Raw genomic sequence first — 21,560 nt, forward strand, 5'->3', positions numbered from 1 at the left:
AGCCCCACTGCCCCTATAAAAACTTGCCCTTAACACAGTAATCCAGTCTTTACTTCTAAGCTAAGTGTAAACTGATGATATTCCTTCTCCAAAAAGCATGTGTTTAAACCTGGTCTTCAACTGAGGAAGGAAAAGGTCCCTCTTAAGTGGGCATTTCAGGCTCCGCAGGCAGACCAAGGTTGTGTGGGGCATCAAGCTTTCCCTGTCTTACTGAAGTTACATGACATAAGCAATCACCTGCTCTCTTTTTATGTTTGACTCTATCAATAGGTAAGTGTCTTCTAAGCTAGTAGTTGCATAGTTCTGTAACATTTGCAGAGCATGGCACATTACCTTGTCTAATCTTGACAAAGCCCCATATTCTTGTCTCCACTTTACAAATAAGGAAGCTGGTTCCCTGCCACCAAGTGCTGAGCCCATGGCTCTAACCAAGGTCTTATAACTCTACATGGCTGTTCTTTCCATTCTGGTCTACAAACCAATTTTACCTCCTCCCCTAGAAGAAAGGGGATGACCCAACCATGGACTTGCCCAGCACCTAAAAGTGTTCTCCAGGTTTCAAAAGCAAGAACGATTGATTCTACTACCAACAGATATTTCACTCACACACAAACACACACACAATTTTTTGAATATTCAGGTAACAGCAGGAATAAAAAAATAGATCTCGCCTATTTTTCTCACAGGGGGTTCAAACCATAATCAGGTGACAGGACAAGAACCATAGGACAAAGCTATGTCATTATCACATAACTCCAAAGCAGGAAGCACCAAGTAACTGGGGTAGAGGAACCAGTAATTTTATGTTGCTTTTACTATGCACATTCAGTGATGAGTTTTAAAGAGAAGTCAGCCTCTCTCTCACTTTACGATATATAGACCTAAAGTTACACATAAATCCAATGATATTTAAAATGCACTTCAAACAACTCATGCATTGCCATTCTAGTTATAAATTTGTATAAGAAAATAAAAGATGACAAATTATGGCAAACTTTTTCTGAAAAGGGCTTTGCAGACCATATTTTAGGCATTTCAGATCATATGACCTCATTGAAAGTATACCATCCTTCTGTCCATAGCATGAAAGCAGACATAGACAGTATGTAAATGATGGGTGTGGCTGTGTCCAATAAAGTTTTATTTACAGTAACAGGCCCACAGGTCATTTTGCCAACCCCTTCTACAAAAAACTTATTTCTACCAAGTCTGTCTTTCCTACTACAATGAGACTATACCTAGAACACATCACTAAAATGGGCTGGGCAGTGTTGCTCACCTGCGACCCAATAGTCTCCTGGAAGCACCGGCCAAGCTGCGTCTTAGCAGCCACCGGATACACGTGAGGAATGACTTGCTGGTGGGAGTATGAGGAATGGACCGTCTGAGTCTTCTGGACAGGAAGCCCTTGGTAAGAGACTTGGGACTGGCCTGGTTGAGCTTCTTTTACCTTCTGGCCTGTTGGGCCATCAACTCTTGAAACCTGATGTATCTGGACTGAGGCCTCAGGAGGGTGCTTCACATGGATATTGACTATGTTAGGAGGAAATTTCACTAAAACAGATTGGGAAGAAAACTTATCAGTCATAAATAATTAATACGCACATCAGGATGAAAGTAAATGTTCATGCTAGTCAGCATGAAACTAAGTTTTATATACACACATATACTTAAGTACATATACATTATACCTGGGATAAATGATACATTTTTAGTGTGTATCTATTTTTGCTGCACAGCCATTAAAAAACTCTTGAGAGTAAAAGGGGACACTCAAAAATTAATCCTGAATTTATATACTTTAAATAATAAAACTGCTTTTACAAAGAGAAATTTAAACTTCTCACAGTAACAGATCCATGAGACAAAAATTTTTTTCAGAGGAGTCATAAAACTACGAAATTTGTGCTACTTGTGGTCATACATTCTATCAAACAAGAGTAATAAAGACTCAAGAGTTTGATTATTTTTGAATTTCTCACAAAGTTTCCATCGTAGAGACTGTGGGATTTACAACACAATTTCGCAAAGCATAGTTCTCTTACCCTTAAACCTGGTGTGTACATACTTTTGTGCTTCCTGTGACACACACAAAATACCAAAGTGTGATATTTTACATCTCTATTTTCTTTCTCTGCAGCTTTCACACAGAATTTCATCTTCTGATGCTAAGATTCAGGTTTTAAAGAATAAGAGCCAGTAACACTTCTCTGACTCCTTTTTTAAAAGTTGTGCATGTGTAAGAGGTGCCAGGTTGAAAAGAATGAATTAGTCATAGAATTTCTGAGCTCCAAGTGACCTAGTTTACCTTCCTCTACAGATGAATAAACTGAGGCCCAGGGAGGTGAGGTTACAGATTGTTTAGAACTAAAACCAAGAGCTCTTCGACTACAAAATAGACTTGGTGTTCATCAGCAGGTATCGTGTGATCTTCTCGTTTATTAATCCCATAAGGGCCAGAACACCATCTTGTTCATCTTTCCATTTCCCAGGACCTACCAGAACAGTGCCATGTGTGTTTATCAGCTCTTGGTTCTGCATCACCAGAGAAAGATGGGCTCCATTTTCTTATTTCCTAGATACCATTCCCTACAGCCTAGAAAGCACTGGCACCATATACCTGGGCCCATATTCTGTTCCAATACCAGCCCTGCAGACACTTGGCTTCTGTATGGGTTTGGCATGTTAACAGAGTTCTGATGAATGGGCAAAATCAAAATAATCAGCTTACCTTTGACTCCTTGCTGGCTGGTCATGGTCAGAGGCAAAGTATGTGTTGAGTGGACGACATGTGTTCCCAACGCCTTGCCTGACTGCTGGGAATGCTGATAAAGTTTAGGCACGCCAGCACCGTGGACCGGAATCTGACAAAGCTTCCCTGTGAAATTTGGAGGGCACTGGCATTTGTCCCTTGAACTGCATTGGCCTCCATTCATACATGGAAGATGGCAAATTACTGTAAAGGAAAAGAGAAAATGTGGAGAGTGGTTAGTTTCTCAAATGCCAAGTAACAATCAACCAACAAAACTCCCCCAAAGCACAGCCATCATATTCCCAATGACTTTAGAAATGGTAAACAAAGGAGTATACACTATGACAAAAATACTTCCTTTTTTTTTTTTTTTTTTACTATCTTTTTCTTTCCACCTTAAGTAAGTCATTTAGCTCTCTAATTGCTTGTGGTTGTTCACCCACAATGGTGGCAAGAATTCATGGGAAAAAATATACATGTATATTTATACATATAATATATGTATTACATATATTTATACATATAAAGCTACTTTATATATATAAAGTAGCCACTCAGGATATCTCTTGCATTCTATAATTACTGTGTTTTCCTATTTAATTACTAGTTTATTTACTGTCTCCCTAGATTATAAACTCTTTGGGGGAAAGGAATATGCCTAGTTTAATGACCTTTGTATCCTCAGCACCTAGAATAATGTCTGGCGCACAGTGGACATTAAATATTTCCTCAAAGAATAAACAAAGGAGAGTGCTAAAAATAATATCTGTTGAGAATTTTCTCTACATAAGACACTGAAATAAGTGCTACCCAGAATAAGGGAGCAGAATAGTTTGAATCCTGCTTTACAGGAATTTGCAATCTCATTGGGATAACAAGACCACAGTGAAACCTAGAAGTAGCAGTGATTAATAGTTGGAAAGTTATTTAGAATACCAAAAGATAAAAGGACATGTTTGGGTGAAGAATTTTAAAAGGAGTTTTAAATCCTGGCTAAATTCAACTTCAGGCCAACCTATTTATCACGAATGAATTCTTCCTATCAGCCCTTGAACTGATCGGATTTCCAGCAGCTTAAAAAATAGCCCCTCAACTCCATTTTCTTCCAGGTTCTACTTTGCTTCAATCCTCTCCTCCATGACCAAACTTTCCAAAAGAATTGTCTGCTCACTTCTCCACTCACTACCAGCCAGCCAGGGTCACGTTGTGTTTCCCTTTCCCCACACCTCTCCTATGCTGAAACTCCTCTTACTCAGGTCACTAATGGTCTCCATGTTGCTAAATCCAATGGATGGATTTCAGTCTTCCCTTGGCTTCTGTGACATCTCAACCCATCTAGTTTGCTCTTTCCTCTTTGTTCACTGTATCTTAATATTCTTTGCAGACTCCACTCTTTCCTTACCCTTGAAACACTGATGTGCTTCAAGATTTGGTCTTAAAATCTTCTGCTTTACTAACTCCATACATTCTGATTTCAGCCTGTCATATGATGATGTCACCCAAAACTATATTTCTTAGCCAAAGCTTTCTGCTGTGCTCCACACTGTCTGCTACTGTTTATTTCCTATAGATCTTCTACAGGCATCTCAAACTTACAATGTCCTAAATGGAACTTGATCATCTTCCCCTAACATCTCCATTCACTGAGAGACCCTTAACAGGAACCTGAGGGCTGCTCTATTCTTTCACCCACCCAAACATCCATCTCCAGGTCCTGCCTTCTAAACATTCATCAAATATTCCCACATCTTTCTCATCATAGAGATCCTGTTCTCTCTGAAACATCATTCCCTACAATCTAGCTACACTGACCTTGATTCAGTTCCTCAGTGGACAGGGCCTCTCACCCCTCCTTAAGCTTTATATACCCTGTGTCCTTGGCCTGGAACACTCTTTCCATATGTCCCCCGTCACCTACCTAACTCCTACTCACCTTCTGGATACTGCTTAAACCTCAGTTCCCTGGAAGCACTTCTAATTGCCCCTCATCTAGGTTTGGTGCTTCTCCTCTGTGCTTCCGTGGGCTCTCATTCACTGCTCATCATGCTGCTTGGCTTACTGCATTACAATCACCTGACTACTTTTCCGTACACCTCATTCAACTAGAGTGCTGTGAGGTCAGGGACTTTAATGTTTTACCTCTAGCATGTAGCTCAGCTTTTAGAAAAAAGGCTGCAGCTCAAAAAAAAAAGAAAAAAATACTAGATGAAAGAATGAACACATTTATGGCTACCACTTTGTCAAATACCATTCTACATACTACAGAAAAAAGTAAAAGCTAACTGGAACTACTAGGTAATATATGATAACTAAAAATACAAATAAGTAACATTGGAAAAAGTAAATTCTGTGGAACTCCAGTGAAAAGTCATTTCTGGGAAGTCAAAATAGACTTTACAGGAGAGCTCATTTGAGATAAGACTTTGAAGCTAGGTAGGCTTCAGAAAAACAGAAAGGATTATATCCTAGGAGGATAGTGTGTAAGAAAGGGGGAGGTAGGCATATTTGGGAGATAATGAGAAAGTCTATCTTGTTGAAACCCCAGATTCCTGAGTGAAGGGGTCAGGTGATAAACTGGGAGATGTAGGCTTAAGTCAGACAATGGATAAAGGGAAGCCCTAGCAAGTTATTTTGTAGACCCCCAAGGAGAAAATTTTCCAGGAAGATTACTCTTGTGATAGCATGTGGCATTAGCTGGAAAGGAGAGTGACCTAGGTGGAGCAGTCAGATAGGAGACTATTAAACTAACTGAAAGACAAGTTGAAAAATCCATGGATTAGGATGATGGCAACAAGAATTAAAAGAAACATGAAGTGGGCTTCCCTGGTGGCACAGTGGTTGAGAGTCCGCCTGCCAATTCAGGGGACACGGGTTCATGCCCCGGTCCGGGAAGATCCCACACACCGCGGAGCGGCTGGGCCCGTGAGCCATGGCCACTGAGCCTGCACGTCCGGAGCCTGTGCTCCGCAACGGGAGAGGCCACGACAGTGAGAGGCCCACGTACCGCAAAAAAAAAAAAAAAAAAAAAAAAAAGATGGGCAATCAGTACTACATGGAGATAGGACACAGGAAATAAACAGCAAGCCAAAGAAGAGGGAAGACAGTGAAGGAGAAAGGAAACAGCTGGAAAAGATGACCAAGGTAAGCACCTAGAACTATGTCCAGGATCTCACTATGTGGCAGATGAAGTCAAAACTGCCCACGCTGGATAGGGTCTGGAATATGGTTCCACCAGTGTCTGATCCATACTGAGGTGCAGAGTAAGAAGAAGAGTCAAAGCTGACTCTGAGGTTAAGTCAAAGACTTTGTAACTCCCAGTTCAATTCTGAATTGAATTTCTAAATGACAGGTTGGCTACGCTGGATGGGTTCAGTGTGTAACAGGGAAGGACACAGGGAGCCTGGCCAAGATTTCACAATACTACAAATAATTTATAACTGGAATACAAGCATTCCTCACTTTGTATGGTTCCAATATGCATGAATTTCAGTTAATGCAGTTTAGCTAAATAACTTCAATCCCCCAACAACACGGTTTGAACTTCATTTGCCACAATATTAACTAGGTAACTGCATAAAGTACAAACTTCACTGCTAGCTCTTTGGTCCACAAACCACTACATAAATAACAGATGTGCACCATGATCAGTAATCAATCATGTCACTTCCTTCAGAGGCTGTTGGCGATTGATCCCAGCATATCTGTTATTCAATTCATGCACAGACAGCAAAGCAGGTAGTTGTGTTGCCTCCTCACTTTACATTGATAAACTTGCATGACGTTTTACAGAAGTGTATAGTCAAAAGGGCCAACAGCAACAACAAAAAAGCGCAGCAAAGAAATGAAAAGTGGTGACACTGGAAGCGAAATTGGAAAGTGGTTGTGATGTAGGATAAAGATGGTCCAAAGGAAATAACATTAAAGGAACTCACAGATATTCCACAACTTTGAAAGCATAATGGTAACATACTGGAACCTGATTCAAACTTGGGAAGGAGTATAACGGCTCACTAAGGCAAAGAAGAGATACTCCACATCATAAAGTATATGAGAAGAAAGCAAAAATGTTCTAACTACTCTTGTTAAGTTCTACTCGAAGAAAGAAAACACTTTAATTCTCAGTGTTTCTAACATTTTAAATTACAGGGCACTAGATAAATATCAGCTTTACCATTTTTTTTCCTTTCCCTATAAATACATCACCTACAGTAAAACAATTGTAATGTTTTGACAAAAAAAAATTTTAAGGTGATAGAACTAGTAATTTTCCCATTATTAAGACTGTTTTGCACAGTTACAGCTTGCATGGTTATTTTTATGGTCCTGCATCACCATGCAAAGAGGACTACCTTTAATCTTTATTAAAATAACTTCATCTATGTTATCATCTTTTTTTTTTTTTTTTTTTTTTACAAAGAAGCTGACTTTTATTTCTAATATCAATAGCAGATTTTGGAATCCAACATGAATTTAATTAGCTTTGTTCAAAACTATTTTTAAACCTCTGAGATAGCTTCCACACAAATATTTCAAGAACTGTACTAGTCTAAGTGGATACAGCAATAATCCCAGAAGAGAACTCCAATAACCCTGTTTCTCTCTGGTCATAAAGGAAACCGTTTCTGCTGACTTAATCCAACCAATAACAGGCCACTATTTATAACCATTTATGAATGAGAAATAAAATACCTATTCTCCTGTTCCAGCATTTTCACAAAATCTAAATTATAATTTAAAGTTCTTTGCCCCAGCTCACTCACTGTACATTGAGTTCTTTGTGGCAGGTGCTATTTTTAAAGTTAAATGGTCTTTTATGTCAAAGAAAACAAATTTAAAATCAACCTACAAAAGTTAAGTATTTAACTATGAATAGTTTCTTTCTGTTTCAAAAGTTCACGCCACTCTCAAAACATCACCTGGTGATATATAGTCTGTGCAGCCAGCGTTCTATAAAACTTTCTCAACATATGAAGAGGAAAAAGAATAAGTTATCTTTAAGGCTGGCTTGTGGAATGCTGGTTGTAAGTCTAGCTATGGCACATATATTTTAGAACATATAACTGGAAGGTGTAATGTAGAATGCTGGCTGAGAAATTCCATAACCTTGTCAGCTTGACATTTTGCTGGCCATCACCATAATTCACTACATTGCATCATACGGTCACCTGGGACCTACAGCAAATAACAAGAGGTATATGGGCCTTCAGCCTGTTATTCCAGAAAGTGGAATATCATGACAACCACTCCAAGTATCTCATGGTACAACTATAAAAGGTCACAATGAGCAAAAGGATCCAGGCTGGAAGAAAAAGTTGGAGGCTTTAAATATGCCCAGCATTTCAGTGCATTCCACCATTCACAATGGTCTGTAAAACAACTTGCAGGACTCAAGAAACTGGGCTGACAGGATAATATTCACAGTCTATGCCACAAATTGGAACTTAGTTTTAAATGAATAGGTACTGACTTGGATACAAATATGGGAAAACCGAATTTTCTGCAGATTTGAGTTATAAAAAGCTAGACTCTCATTCTTCCCTGTTATCTTAGCTGACTATAAAAATATTTCAGCTGCTTGTCCCCAAAAGGCGCTCTAAGAATGTACTTGACTTTCCTACAGCAACACCCGGGCCCCTCCACCCACCCCCTCGCTTTGTGTGCCAGCAGACAGACTGTTTCAAGTTATTGTGGCTAAGGCAGAACAGGGAAAACAAACCTCCATCTGAAGGAAAACTTACATCTGTCATTTCACAGAACAGACATACACATGATTTTGATTTGAATAGCTACTTCAACTTTCCCACTTGTCTCTGATTAGGAGAATAACATTCCCTTAAAGGCTTTCAACATTTTGTTTGATGTCCCTTGCAGGGTGAAAAGAAAGCAATAACATTTTTAGAAAGTACAAGGTACCATTTTATTTCTCCCTCAATATACCTACATCGCCCTCTTTTAAAGGGTACCCATAGATTCTATTCAGCCAGAAAGTAGGTTAAAAATGTAGCTATTTAAAGCTTTCAGATAACAACTATGTCAGATAATAATTAAATGCCACAGCAAACCACTGCTCACTTTAAGAACCTAACCCACTTTTTAAAAACCTGCATTTTTGCCTTTTAATTCAGTATGCATCATCCTGCCACACCAAAAAATAAAATAAAATAAATAAAGCAACTGAAGCTGAAAGCCAAGATGGAAGTCACGTTCCCTTGGAGCAACGACAGAGGAACTGAGGAGGCCTCGTCTTACACAGAAGCCAAGAAAGGAAGTACAGAGATTAGTAGGCATTTACGAAAATCTAAGTTTGAGTATTTTTATTGAATGCACAGATTTATCATTACTGTGCTCCAAAACTGCTTACAGCCAATTCTAACGTATACTGAGTCCCAGGCTGAACCAAGAAAACATTCAAGTAACACGCTGTCTGAAACAACCTGTCCAAGGAGGTGACATTTCACCTAAACCTAAAGGGAGAAGAATCCCATGATGTGAAAGTTGGCAGAACAATGTTTGCGGAAGAAGAAATAATAGGAGCTAAGACCTTGAGGTGAGACATGGCTTAGAAAGGTCCAGAAACTGAAAGGAGGCTGATGTGGTGGGAATGTCAGAAGAGGAGAGCAAGTGAGAAAAGCTAGGTGGAGAGACAAAGCAGGGCCAGATTCCTGTTTCTTTCCACAAGGATATAGGGCTGCCTATAATACAGTAAACAGGAAAAATGTAAGTAAGTTAATACTTGGGACCAGGACAGATTATGAATCACAGGAGACAGAACCAGGGGAAGAGAAAGAACAAGGATAAGTAAGGGTAAGTAGAATCATCTATTGTATACACAAGAAATGTACACTGTAAACCTGGCTTTGAGTTTCTGGACCTTAGCCAGATTGAAGTTAAAGTCTGGAAGGTTTAATTTAAGACTCAAATAGATAATGATTCTACAGATAAGAGGACTTTTAAAAAATTCTTTATATTGATTACATATGGGCATGATAATCGTAGTGGGTGGAACGGTGGTCTCCCAAAAGATACACCCATGTCCTGTGAATGTCCAGAATCTGAATATTACTTCATGTGGTAGATGGGTGAACACCACCTTACAATGCAAAACAAATGCGATTAGAAATCCTGAGAGGAGGCACTTGTTCTGGATTATCCAGGTGACCTCTCATTTCAGTGACAAGGTCCTTTTAAGAGCGAGGGCCAGGGAGCTTTGACCGAAGAGGAAGAGACAATATGACTGAGGCAGAGATCGGAATGATGCAGCTAGAAGTCAAGGAGCACCAACAGCCATGAGAAGCGGGAAGAGGCAAGGAACAGACCCTCCTCTAGAGCCTCCAGAGGGAGCGTGGCCCTGCCTACACCTTGATTTTGACCTTCTGGTCTCCAGAACTGTGAGAGAATACATCTCTACTGTTTTAAGCAAAAAAAAAAAAAAAAGAAGAAGAAGAAAAAGGTACAATAATACAATGTGTGTAACATTATGAGACTAATGCTCTTCATAGTACATGTAAAAGGGAAAAACAGAGTCTAAAGAAATCTTGGAGCAAAGAGAAAATGCTTCCACAAAAGCTAAAAATGCACCCACCATACTTTTTGCTGCCATAGACAATCTCTTTGTTTTACCTGCTCTGGAAATTAAGATGACCATTTTCATCCCATCCCCATCTATCAAATGCTCAAGTACACTGGACTAGAATTAAAGGAAATTCACATTTCAACAAATGCAATATCTCAACCTTAATACAAACAAAAATCCCACAAATCTAATTTTTAATGCTGGTGCACATTAGCGAATGCTTGGATAGCATGTTCTGTTTATAATCCAGGAGATAGGAAGCCCTACCACCCACACATGCATCAGAGCTTCCTATATGGGATAAGACCATTCATCATCTCAACTTTGTTTATGGCTTTCTGCTCACTGATCATCAACCTCACCATAGCTGTGGGCTATCTAATTTGATCTAGTTTCATATTTTTCATAACCTACGGAGCTTCCTATATCAAGCAAATCACAAAATTCCACTTTATATCCTCCATCCACAGAGGCTTGCTCTCAATAACTCGCAAACCCTGGGCTCTTTTACCCTTAGGAATAACACAGCAACATCTGCAGGCTACAGAGTAAACACACCAGTCCCACACACTTTGGGGTAGGGGCAAATCATTTCATTCTGTGGATTACTGTGCCCTCCTCTGCAAAAGGGGGTGGTCCAATGACATAATCCACAGGTTTCTACAATTAAAGTTCTATTCCTACAATTAAAGTTCTCAAAACGCTAACCAAGTTAGTAGAGTGAAATTCAGATTTCCTCATCTCATCTAATGAAACTGGCATGATATAAAATTTTTAAAAGGGACAAATACATATCCAGCCACTTGCAATTTAGGGAAAGGGTTAATCTGTTACATGGTGTGCTTTGTTTTTATTTTAATGTATAATCAGACACTGATTCAAACATAAGTTGCCTACTTCGTAACAACGCAGTTAATAAAATGCCCAGAGGTTTATGCAAAGCTGACTTCACTTGGGAGAATTATGTAAACATAATTGGGGAAATGATAGTGCTGTACACTAATGGACAGGGAGATAGGTTTCACAAAAATGATGACATGCTTCATCCTTAAAGACCATACCTTTTACAGTGGTATCACTGCAACTATCTCCAGGGACACGAAGTCATTTTAACTACTGTAGCAGGGCATTTTCTTTAATGTCATTGCAAAATGCTTTCTCAAGAACCAAGTAATACCACTTAAGCTGTACACAATATTAACAATGAGTTTTAAAATGTACTGCACCGGAGGGAGGAACACTCCCAAACTCATTCTATGAGGCCACCATCACACTGATACCAAAACCAGACAAAGATGCTACGAAAAAAGAAAACTACAGGCCAATATCACTGATGAGCATAGATGCAAAAATCCTCAACAAAATACTAGCAAAGAGAATCCAACAGCACATTCAAAGGATCACAGGCAGGGTTGGAGGGAGGGAGACGCAAGAGTGAAGAGATATGGGGATATATGTATATGTATAGTTGATGCACTTTATATAAAGCTGCAACTAACACACCACTGTAAAGCAATTATACTCCAATAAAGATGTCAAAAAAAAAAGGATGATATACCCTGATCAAGTGGGGTTTATCCCAGGAATGCAAGGATTCTTCAATGTATGCAAATCAATCAATGTGATACACCATATTAACAAATTTAAGGAGAAAAACCATATGATCACCTAAATAGATGCAGAAAAAGTTTCTGACAAAATTCAACACCCACTTATGATAAAACCCCTTCAGAAAGTAGGCACAGAGGGAACTTACCTCAACATAATAAAGGCCATATATGACAAACCCACAACCAACATCGTTCTCAATGGTGAAAAACTGAAAGCATTTGCTCTGAGATCAGGAACAAGACAAGGTTGCCCACTCTCACCACTATTATTCAACATACTTTTGGAATTTTTAGCCACAGCAATCAGAGAAAAAAAGAAATAAAAGGAATCCAAATCAGAAAAGAAGAAATAAAGCTGTCACTGTTTGCAGACGACATGATACTGTACATAGAGAATCCTAAAGATGCTACCAGAAAACTCCTAGAGATAATCAATGAATTTGGTAAAGTAGCAGGATACAAAATTAATGCACAGAAATCTCTTGCATTCCTATACACTAATGATGAAAAATCTGAAAGAGAAATTACGGAAACACTCCCATTTACCATTGCAACAAAAAGAATAAAATACCTAGGAATAAACCTTCCTAGGGAGACAAAAGACCTGTATGCAGAAAACTATAAGACACTGATGAAAGAAATTAAAGATGATACAAACAGATGGAGAGATATACCATGTTCTTGGGTTGGAAGAATCAACATTGTGAAAATGACTCTACTACCCAAAGCAATCTACAGGTTCAATACAATCCCTATCAAACTACGACTGACATTTTTCACAGAACTAGAACAAAAAATTTCATAATTTATATGGAAACACAAAAGATCCCGAATAGCCAAAGCAATCTTGAGAAAGAAAAACGGAGCTGGAGGAATCAGGCTCCCTGACTTCAGACTATACTACAAAGCTACAGTAATCAAGACAGTATGGTACTGGCACAAAAACAGAAATATAGATCAATGGAACAGGATAGAAAGCCCAGAGATAAACCCACGCACACATGGTCACCTTATCTTTGATAAAGGAGGCAAGAATTTACAGTGGAGAAAAGACGGCCTCTTCAATAAGTGGTGCTGGGAAAATTGGACAGCTACATGTAAAAGAAAGAAATTAGAGCACTCCCTAACACCATACACAAAAATAAACTCAAAATAGATTAAAGACCTAAATGTAAGGCCAGACACTATTAAACTCTTAGAGGAAAACATAGGCAGAACACTCCATGACATAAATCACAGCAAGATCCTTTTTGACCCACCTCCTAGAGAAACGGAAATAAAACCAAAAATAAACAAATGGGACCAAATGAAACTTAAAAGCTTTTGCACAGCAAAGGAAACCATAAGCAAGATGAAAAGACAACCCTCAGAATGCAAGAAAATATTTGCAAATGAAGCAACTGACAAAGGATTAATCTCCAAAATTTACAAGCAGCTCATGCAGCTCAATATCAAAGAGAGAAACAACCCAATCCAAAAAAGGGCAGAAGACCTAAATAGACATTTCTCCAAAGAAGATATACAGATTGCCAACAAACACATGAAAGAATGCTCAACATCATTAATCATTAGAGAAATGCAAATCAAAACTACAATGAGGTATCACCTCACACCAGTCAGAACGGCCATCATCGAAAAATCTAGAAACAATAAATGCTGGAGAGGGTGTGGAGAAAATGGAATCCTCTTGCACTGTTGGTGGGAATGTAAATTGAGACAGCCACTATTCAGAACAGTATGGAGGTTCCTTAAAAAACTAAAAATAGAACTACCATACGACCCAGCAATCCCACTACTGGGCATATACCCTGAGAAAACCATAATTCAAAAAGAGTCATGTACCACAATGTTCACTGCAGCTCTATTTACAATAGCCAGGACATGGAAGCAGCCTAAATGTCCATCGACAGATGAATGGATAAAGAAGATGTGGCACATATATACAATGGAATATGACTCAGCCATAAAAAGAAATGAAATTGAGTTATTTGTACAGTGAGGTGGTTGGACCTACAGTCTGTCATACAGAGTGAAGTAAGTCAGAAAGAGAAAAACAAATACCGTATGCTAACACATATATATGGAATCTAAAAATAAATAAATAAATAAAAGGTTCTGAAGAACCTAGGTGCAGGACAGGAATAAAGACGCAGATGTAGAGAATGGACTTGAGGACACGGGGAGGGGGAAGGGTAAGCTGGGACAAAGTGAGAGTGGCCTGGACATAAATACACTACCGTATGTAAAACACATAGCTAGTGGGAAGTAGCCGCATAGCATGGGGACATCAGCTCGGTGCTCTGTGTCCACCTAAAAGGGTGGGATAGGGAGGGTGGGAGGGAGATGCAAGAGGGAGTAGATATGGGGATGTATGTATATGTACAGCTGATTCACTTTGTCATAAAGCAGAAACTAACGCACCATTGGAAAGCAGTTATACTCCAATAAAGATGTTAAATCAAAAAATGTACTGCACCACTGTAATTTGCAAACTTGGTCTAGAGACCAAGTTCATACTCTCACCAAGTTCATTAATGATCTGCTTGTTATTTATTTATCCTGAACCTTCAGGATAGATTTACAGATTAATCTAAATTTAGAATTTTAAAATATTTGCCAAGTCAAAACCTTGACGTACATATCTAACTTGAGAACACAAAACTGCACTAAAACCTCCTGTCTTGGTAGCCAGTAAAAATTCCTGGAGTCCTTTCAAGTCAGGTCTAAATATGGCCTCCAATAAAGAAACTTTCCTCCAAAGAGAGGAAGATGCTGAATAGGAAGAATCCTAGAAGGATTTGCAAATGGGGTGGGGGGCATCTAATATAATTTCTGTGTCATTTATCAATCTGCCTTGTATTATAATTATTTTTTTGTTTCTCTTCCTCCTACTAGATTTTGGATACGGTAGGAAAGAGTCCATGGTCTCAACTTTGTATCTCCCACATTTCTCATACAACAGCATTTTGCAGACAAGAACTCAACAAAAAAATGTTGCCATTAATTCCCTAAAAACTTGAGATGGAAAAACAATGCAGCATTTACCTCTTGTAACACACTCCTCATTTTTCTTCTGATGCTGTTTAACTTTAGCACACACAGATCTTCCTCAACTTACAAAGGGGTTACGTCCCAACAAACCCATCTTGAGATTGGTTGATGGGTTGAGAATATCAGAAGTCAAAAATGAATTTAATACACCTAACCTACCTAGCTTAGCTTTGCCTGCCTTAAACATGCTAAGAACACTTACAGTTGAGCAACATGGTTTAATACAAAGCCTATTTTATAATAAAGTGTTGACTATCTCATCTAATTGATTGATTACTATACTGAAAGTGAATAACAGAATGGTTGCATGGGTACAGAGAAGGGTTGTGTGTATATTGGTTGTTTACCCTCGTGATGGTGTGGCTACTGGGAGCTGCATTGGCTGCCACTGACCAGCCTCATGAGAGAGATCCTACTGCCTATAACTAGCCCAGGAAAAAATTAAAATTCAAAATCTAAAGTACAGTTTCTACCAAAGGCACATGGCTTCCACACCACTGTAAAGTAAGTCAAACCACTGTAAATTTGGGACCATCTGTACTAAAACAGTAGTCTTCAAACTATCCTCCAGAACACACTATAGTTTCCACAGAGGTGCTAAAAAGGACCTGCTAAATAACCTAATTCAATCACCTTACCCTACAGACAAAGAGTGAGTTACAGAGACTGTGTGTGCTTAGGATTCAGGGCCAGATTGTGACAGAAATGGGATGTGAGACCACATTTTCCTAAGCCCTGGTGCAGCGCTCTTTTCCACATAGCTCTTATGATGGAAGGACCTAGAGGTGTCCCTCAAGTCTCACCACATAGTCTTGTCCCAAGTCTTCCTTCCTTCTTCCACAGAAACATTTCTCATAATTAGTCACCAGATGTGCTAATGGAACCCTAACTTAGATGGAGGTTTGGCCAGTTACAGATGAGGTACACTCATGAACTCCTTCAGGGATCGAAATATATGAGTAGAAACTACCAAGCCGCCTTTTTTTTTTTAAAGGAGGACACACAGACATGAGAGGAAGAGTAGGGGCAGGAGGAAACAAAAAAGGAATTGAACAACACTTGTTAGACGGCACAGACAGAGAACATTTCCATCACTGCAGAAACTGCTATTCTGCTCTGCTGGTCTATCACTGTCCCCGTCAGTTCCAGTGAGGTGAGAAGTAAAGGCCAGAAGCTCAAAAAGTGGTGTTGGCTCATTCAGTGAACATTTATTCGATGTCCGCCATGGCCAAGCACTGTTCTAAGCCCTTAGCAAACGTCAAGAAACAAAGCAAGAGAAAACCTTTGACAAAATTCAACACCCACTTATGATAAAAACCCTCCAGAAAGTAGGCATAGAGGGAACTTACCTCAACATAATAAAGGCCATATATGACAAACCCACAGCCAACATCGTCCTCAATGGTGAAAAACTGAAAGCATTTCCACTAAGATCAGGTACAAGACAAGGTTTCCCACTCTCACCACTATTATTCAACACACTTTTGCAAGTTTTAACCACAGCAATCAGAAAAGAAGAAGAAATAAAAGGAATTCAAATCAGAAAAGAGGTAAAGCTGTCACTGTTTGCAGATGACATGATACTATACATAGAGAATCCTAAAGATGCTACCAGAAAACTCCTAGAGCTAACCAATGAATTTGGTAAAGTAGCAAGATACAAAATTAATGCACAGAAATCTCTTGCATTCCTATACACTAATGATGAAAAATCTGAAAGTGAAATTAAGAAAACAATCCCATTTACCACTGCAACAAAAAGAATAAAATACCTAGGAATAAACCTTCCTAGGGAGACAAAAGACCTGTATGCAGAAAACTATAAGACACTGATGAAAGAAATTAAAGATGATACAAACAGATGGAGAGATATACCATGTTCTTGGATTGGAAGAATCAACATTATGAAAATGATGATACTACCCAAAGCAATCTACAGATTCAATGCAATCCCTATCAAGCTACGACTGGCATTTTTCACAGAACTAGAACAAAAAATTTCACAATTTATATGGAAACACAAAAGACCCCGAATAGCGAAAGCAATCTTAAGAAAGAAAAATGGAGCTGGAGGAATCAGGCTCCCTGACTTCAGACTATACTACAAAGCTACAGTAATCAAGACAGTATGGTACTGGCACAAAAACAGAAATATAGATCAATGGAACAGGATACAAAGCCCAGAGATAAACCCACGCACATATGGTCACCTTATCTTTGATAAAGTAGGCAAGAATTTACAGTGGAGAAAAGGCAGCCTCTTCAATAAGTGGTGCTGGGAAAACTGGACAGCTACATGCAATAGAATGAAATTAGAGCACTCCCTAACACCATACACAAAAATAAACTCAAAATAGATTAAAGACCTAAATGTAAGGCCAGACACTATTAAACTCTTAGAGGAAAACATAGGCAGAACACTCCATGACATAAATCACAGCAAGATCCTTTTTGACCCACCTCCTAGAGAAATGCAAATAAAAACAAAAATAAACAAATGGGACCTAATGAAACTTAGAAGCTTTTGCACAGCAAAGGAAACCATAAACAAGACAAAATGACAACCGTCAGAATGCAAGAAAATATTTGCAAATGAAGCAACTGACAAAGGATTAATCTCCAAAATTTACAAGCAGCTCATGCAGCTCAATATCAAAGAAAGAAAGAACCCAATCCAAAAAAGGGCAGAAGACCTAAATAGACATTTCTCCAAAGAAGATATACAGATTGCCAACAAACACATGAAAGAATGCGCAACATCATTAATCATTAGAGAAATGCAAATCAAAACTACAATGAGATATCGTCTCACACCAGTCAGAACGGCCATCATCGAAAAATCTAGAAACAATAAATGCTGGAGAGGGTGTGGAGAAAATGGAACCCTCTTGCACTGTTGGTGGGAATGTAAATTGAGACAGCCACTATTCAGAACAGTATGGAGGTTCCTTAAAAAACTAAAAATAGAACTACCATACGACCCAGCAATCCCACTACTGGGCATATACCCTGAGAAAACCATAATTCAAAAAGAGTCATGTACCACAATGTTCACTGCAGCTCTATTTACAATAGCCAGGATATGGAAGCAACCTAAGTGTCTGTCAACAGATGGATGGATAGAGAAGATGTGGCACATACATACAATGGAATATTACTCAGCCATAAAAAGAAATGAAATTGAGTTATTTGTAGTGAGGTGGATGGACCTAGAGTCTGTCATACAGAGTGAAGTAAGTCAGAAAGAGAAAAACAAATACCGTATGCTAACACATATATATGGAATCTAAAAATAAATAAATAAATAAAAGGTTCTGAAGAACTTGGGGGCAGGACAGGAATAAAGACGCAGACGTAGAGAATAGACTTGAGGACACGGGGAGGGGGAATGGTAAGCTGGGACAAAGTGAGAGAGTGGCCTGGACATATATACACTACCAAATGTAAAATAGATAGCTAGTTGGAAGCAGCTGCACAGCATGGGGACATCAGCTCGGTGCTTTGTGTCCACCTAGAGGGGTGGGATAGGAAGGGTCGGAGGGAGATGCAAGAGAGAGTAGATATGGGGATGTATGTATATGTACAGCTGATTCACTTTGTTTTAAAGCAGAAACTAACACACCATTGTAAAGCAATTATACTCCAATAAAGATGTTAAAAAAAAAAAAAAAAGCAAACCAAGATAACCTGCCCTCCTGGCTCTTACCTTCTGTCATCTCATCATGTTTGTGAGACTCTGGGCATGAAAAGAATCTTGGTTTGGGGCCTAGGAGCTGGACGGCGTTCGATAAAGACTTGTTCTCTCAGTTCTACAGGCTACCAAACACCTATCTGAACATGAAAAGAGGTCAGGCAGGGCACAGAGCTGGGTGTTCCGGGGAGGGACCTTCCACAGGGCAGGGCTGGGGCTCTCTCTCGGGGCTCCATCTGTAGTGGCCCCTGAAGGGTCTGGATAGGAAGACCTGGGCAGATGTTTTGTGGTGAAAGCTGCTCACCAGCACTGGGTGGGGAGTGGGAGAGTACCCTTGGAGATCCTCAGGCACTCTTGCAAGGGGTACAGTAGGGATGAAGGGTTTGGGGCTAGCATAACTTGGGTTTATCATTATCATTATATTATCTATACCTGCAATGATAATGACTAGAGGGGCATCCAGGTTACAGTTAGGATTACCACAGTTCACATTTGCAGTCTTTTGTCCCTATATAGCCATGATACTGTTCCATGCTATAAGCTGCTACAGAGCCTGAATAGCTACATAATATCCCATTAAGCTGACAGATGGTAAATTACATAGTCATTCCTTTATTATTTGTTTACATTGCCTGAATTTCTTTTTAACTACTGCAGGTAAGGCTGCAAGGAACATCCTCAAGCATGTAATTGTATCTTTCTTAGTAATTCTTTCCTCATGCTTTCAACTAATATTGGGCAATTGCTTAGTATGTAACAGGCAATGTGCTAGATGATATCATCAACAAGAAAACCATATGAGCCAGTTAAAGCAATGTAACCATCTTATCATGGGGAGGACAGGGAACATAGGCACTAAGAGCAAGGGCCTGGAAGCCGATCTCGAGGGGGTGCGAATCACAGTTTCACCATTTCTTAGTGGTATGACCATGGACAAGTCATTGAACATTTCTCTGCCCCTCATTTCTTCACCTATAAAATGAGCATAAAAATTGTAACCCCTCATATGGTTGTTGTGTGGCTTGAATGAGGTCATATATTCAAAGCACTTAGTGCTCAGCACACAGGAAGCCCTCAGCAAATGTTAGCCATCTGCATAATCTCCCTGATTAGGATACAGTGGGAACATATAAAAGGGGAAACCACACCAGTGCATTGGCAAGGAAGGGGCGTGAATATCCTTATCACCAGTCAGGTCATGCAGCATACTGCATGTTGTTTCATTCACTACTCTGCTCCCGGTATCCAATGAAGAGACGTTGAATTGCTGAGTATATCAATAGATGAAGCTTCTAACAAGAGTTTATCAATTATTAACATCAAGAGCAGTATATGAACATATCCAAATTCACATCTTGTCAAACCTGGATTTTGTTCTTAAACATTACTACCACTTTAATAGCTTCAAAATAACTTCTAAGCTGTAATATTCTACCTGCAATCAGGTTAAACTATAACAATGTTGATTTCACACGTCTATTTACTAAAGATTTTTAACGGTTTTAATGTTTGTAACTTTGTTTTGCTGTTTTTATTTCCTCTTGTTTGAACTATCTTTATGTTTTACCTATCCCTTAGAATCGTAATGATTTTAAAAATTACTTTAATGATGGTTTTTATGGATAATACAATTTAAGATTTTATTCGTCCTAATGACGAAAATACCTTTGCAAACATATTTCCTGTTCGTTTTAGTTTAGTTTGTTTGGATACAGATATTTTATTATTTCCATAGAATTAAGTTTATAGGTTCCTTTCTCTGTAATGTTCTGTTTCACTCCTTTAAAAGCTGCTACCCCTCCAAGTGTCTGATAAATAACCTATTTCATACTAGCTCCTTAGATTCTTTCCATCTCTTTCTTGCTTATTTAACTTGTTCCACCTGGAGTTTTTACCCAGTGTATACATACGGGTTATCACTCATTTTGCTTCAAATTGCAATCTAAATGGCTTCACATTAGTTATTAAATAAAACTTCCTTTCCCATTTTTTTAAAAAACTAAGTAATTTTGAATGGAAGTCTTCAAAAGGGGAAATCATAATGTGGTGGAAAAAAGAAAGAAAAAAGGGCAGTTTAGGGTGGAGTCAAGAATGGGAGGAGGAAGGAGAATGCAGGATAACAGAGCGGAGGCCCAGGACTAATACAAAAGCAGAGAAACATTCCCTGAGAGACATGAAAGAAGAAACTCACTGGGTAATAAAATGAAATGGGGTCTGTAAAATTCAGTCAGATGCCAAAAGGGATAAATTCTGAGGAGACAATGTTTGGGAACCATTACTATAAACAAAAATCTGTATGGCCCATCTACAGCTTCCTTTTATTCCCATTACTCTTCCATGGCTCCCACCTAACTATGTCACCCTAGGCGAGCATATTTCTTTATCCCGGTCTTTTCTTTCTTTTAAAGAGCAGGGATCCCTTGCAGCATTCTCTTCCTGAGTAGTAAGCTGTCACTGAGGAGCATAAAGGAAGGTGACACTGGGACGCAGTGCAGGACGTCACAATCACCATGATCAGGAAAATATCCAATGCAAAGGATACAGAATATCCTGTGTAGCTGCTGATGGGACATGCATTTGAGCAAGGCAGCCACAGATCTTTCTAGATATCTGAACTAGAAAATCCTTAGGCAGGAAAACAGACTCCTAATGCCTTCTTTACGTACTTAAGGGTCCAGGCAGATAGTGACCTTAAAACCTCCATGTGACACAAAACTGCACGGGGAAAACCAGTTTAGAAGCCTGTCTACACTGGTGGGTGAACTATCCCCAATACTGATGAATTTCAAAGTTTTACACATAGGTGACAGAATATACACATAGGTATAGACAGAGATTGCCTAAACTCACAATCAAAAGGGGCTGAACAACCACCTGACAACT

At 39.1% G+C, this 21,560-nt stretch overlaps 1 protein-coding gene across 7 annotated transcripts in view; it reads right to left on the reverse strand.

Moving 5' to 3' along the window:
- The window catches only part of LTBP1 (latent transforming growth factor beta binding protein 1), a 423,359-nt gene that overhangs the window by 202,651 nt on the left and 199,148 nt on the right, over positions 1-21,560 (reverse strand). For all 7 annotated transcript variants that reach the window (XM_029231490.1, XM_029231496.1, XM_029231494.1 and 4 more), the window contains 2 exons: positions 2,732-2,956; positions 1,280-1,554 (listed from right to left, as the gene is read on the reverse strand). In XM_029231490.1, coding sequence (XP_029087323.1) covers positions 1,280-1,554; positions 2,732-2,956 — 500 coding nt within the window. The remainder of the gene's footprint in view (positions 1-1,279; positions 1,555-2,731; positions 2,957-21,560) is intronic.

Source organism: Monodon monoceros, unplaced genomic scaffold (genome assembly GCF_005190385.1).
Source record: "Monodon monoceros isolate NGI ecotype Baffin Bay Population unplaced genomic scaffold, NGI_Narwhal_1 Super_Scaffold_19, whole genome shotgun sequence".
NCBI classification, from domain to species: domain Eukaryota; kingdom Metazoa; phylum Chordata; class Mammalia; order Artiodactyla; family Monodontidae; genus Monodon; species Monodon monoceros.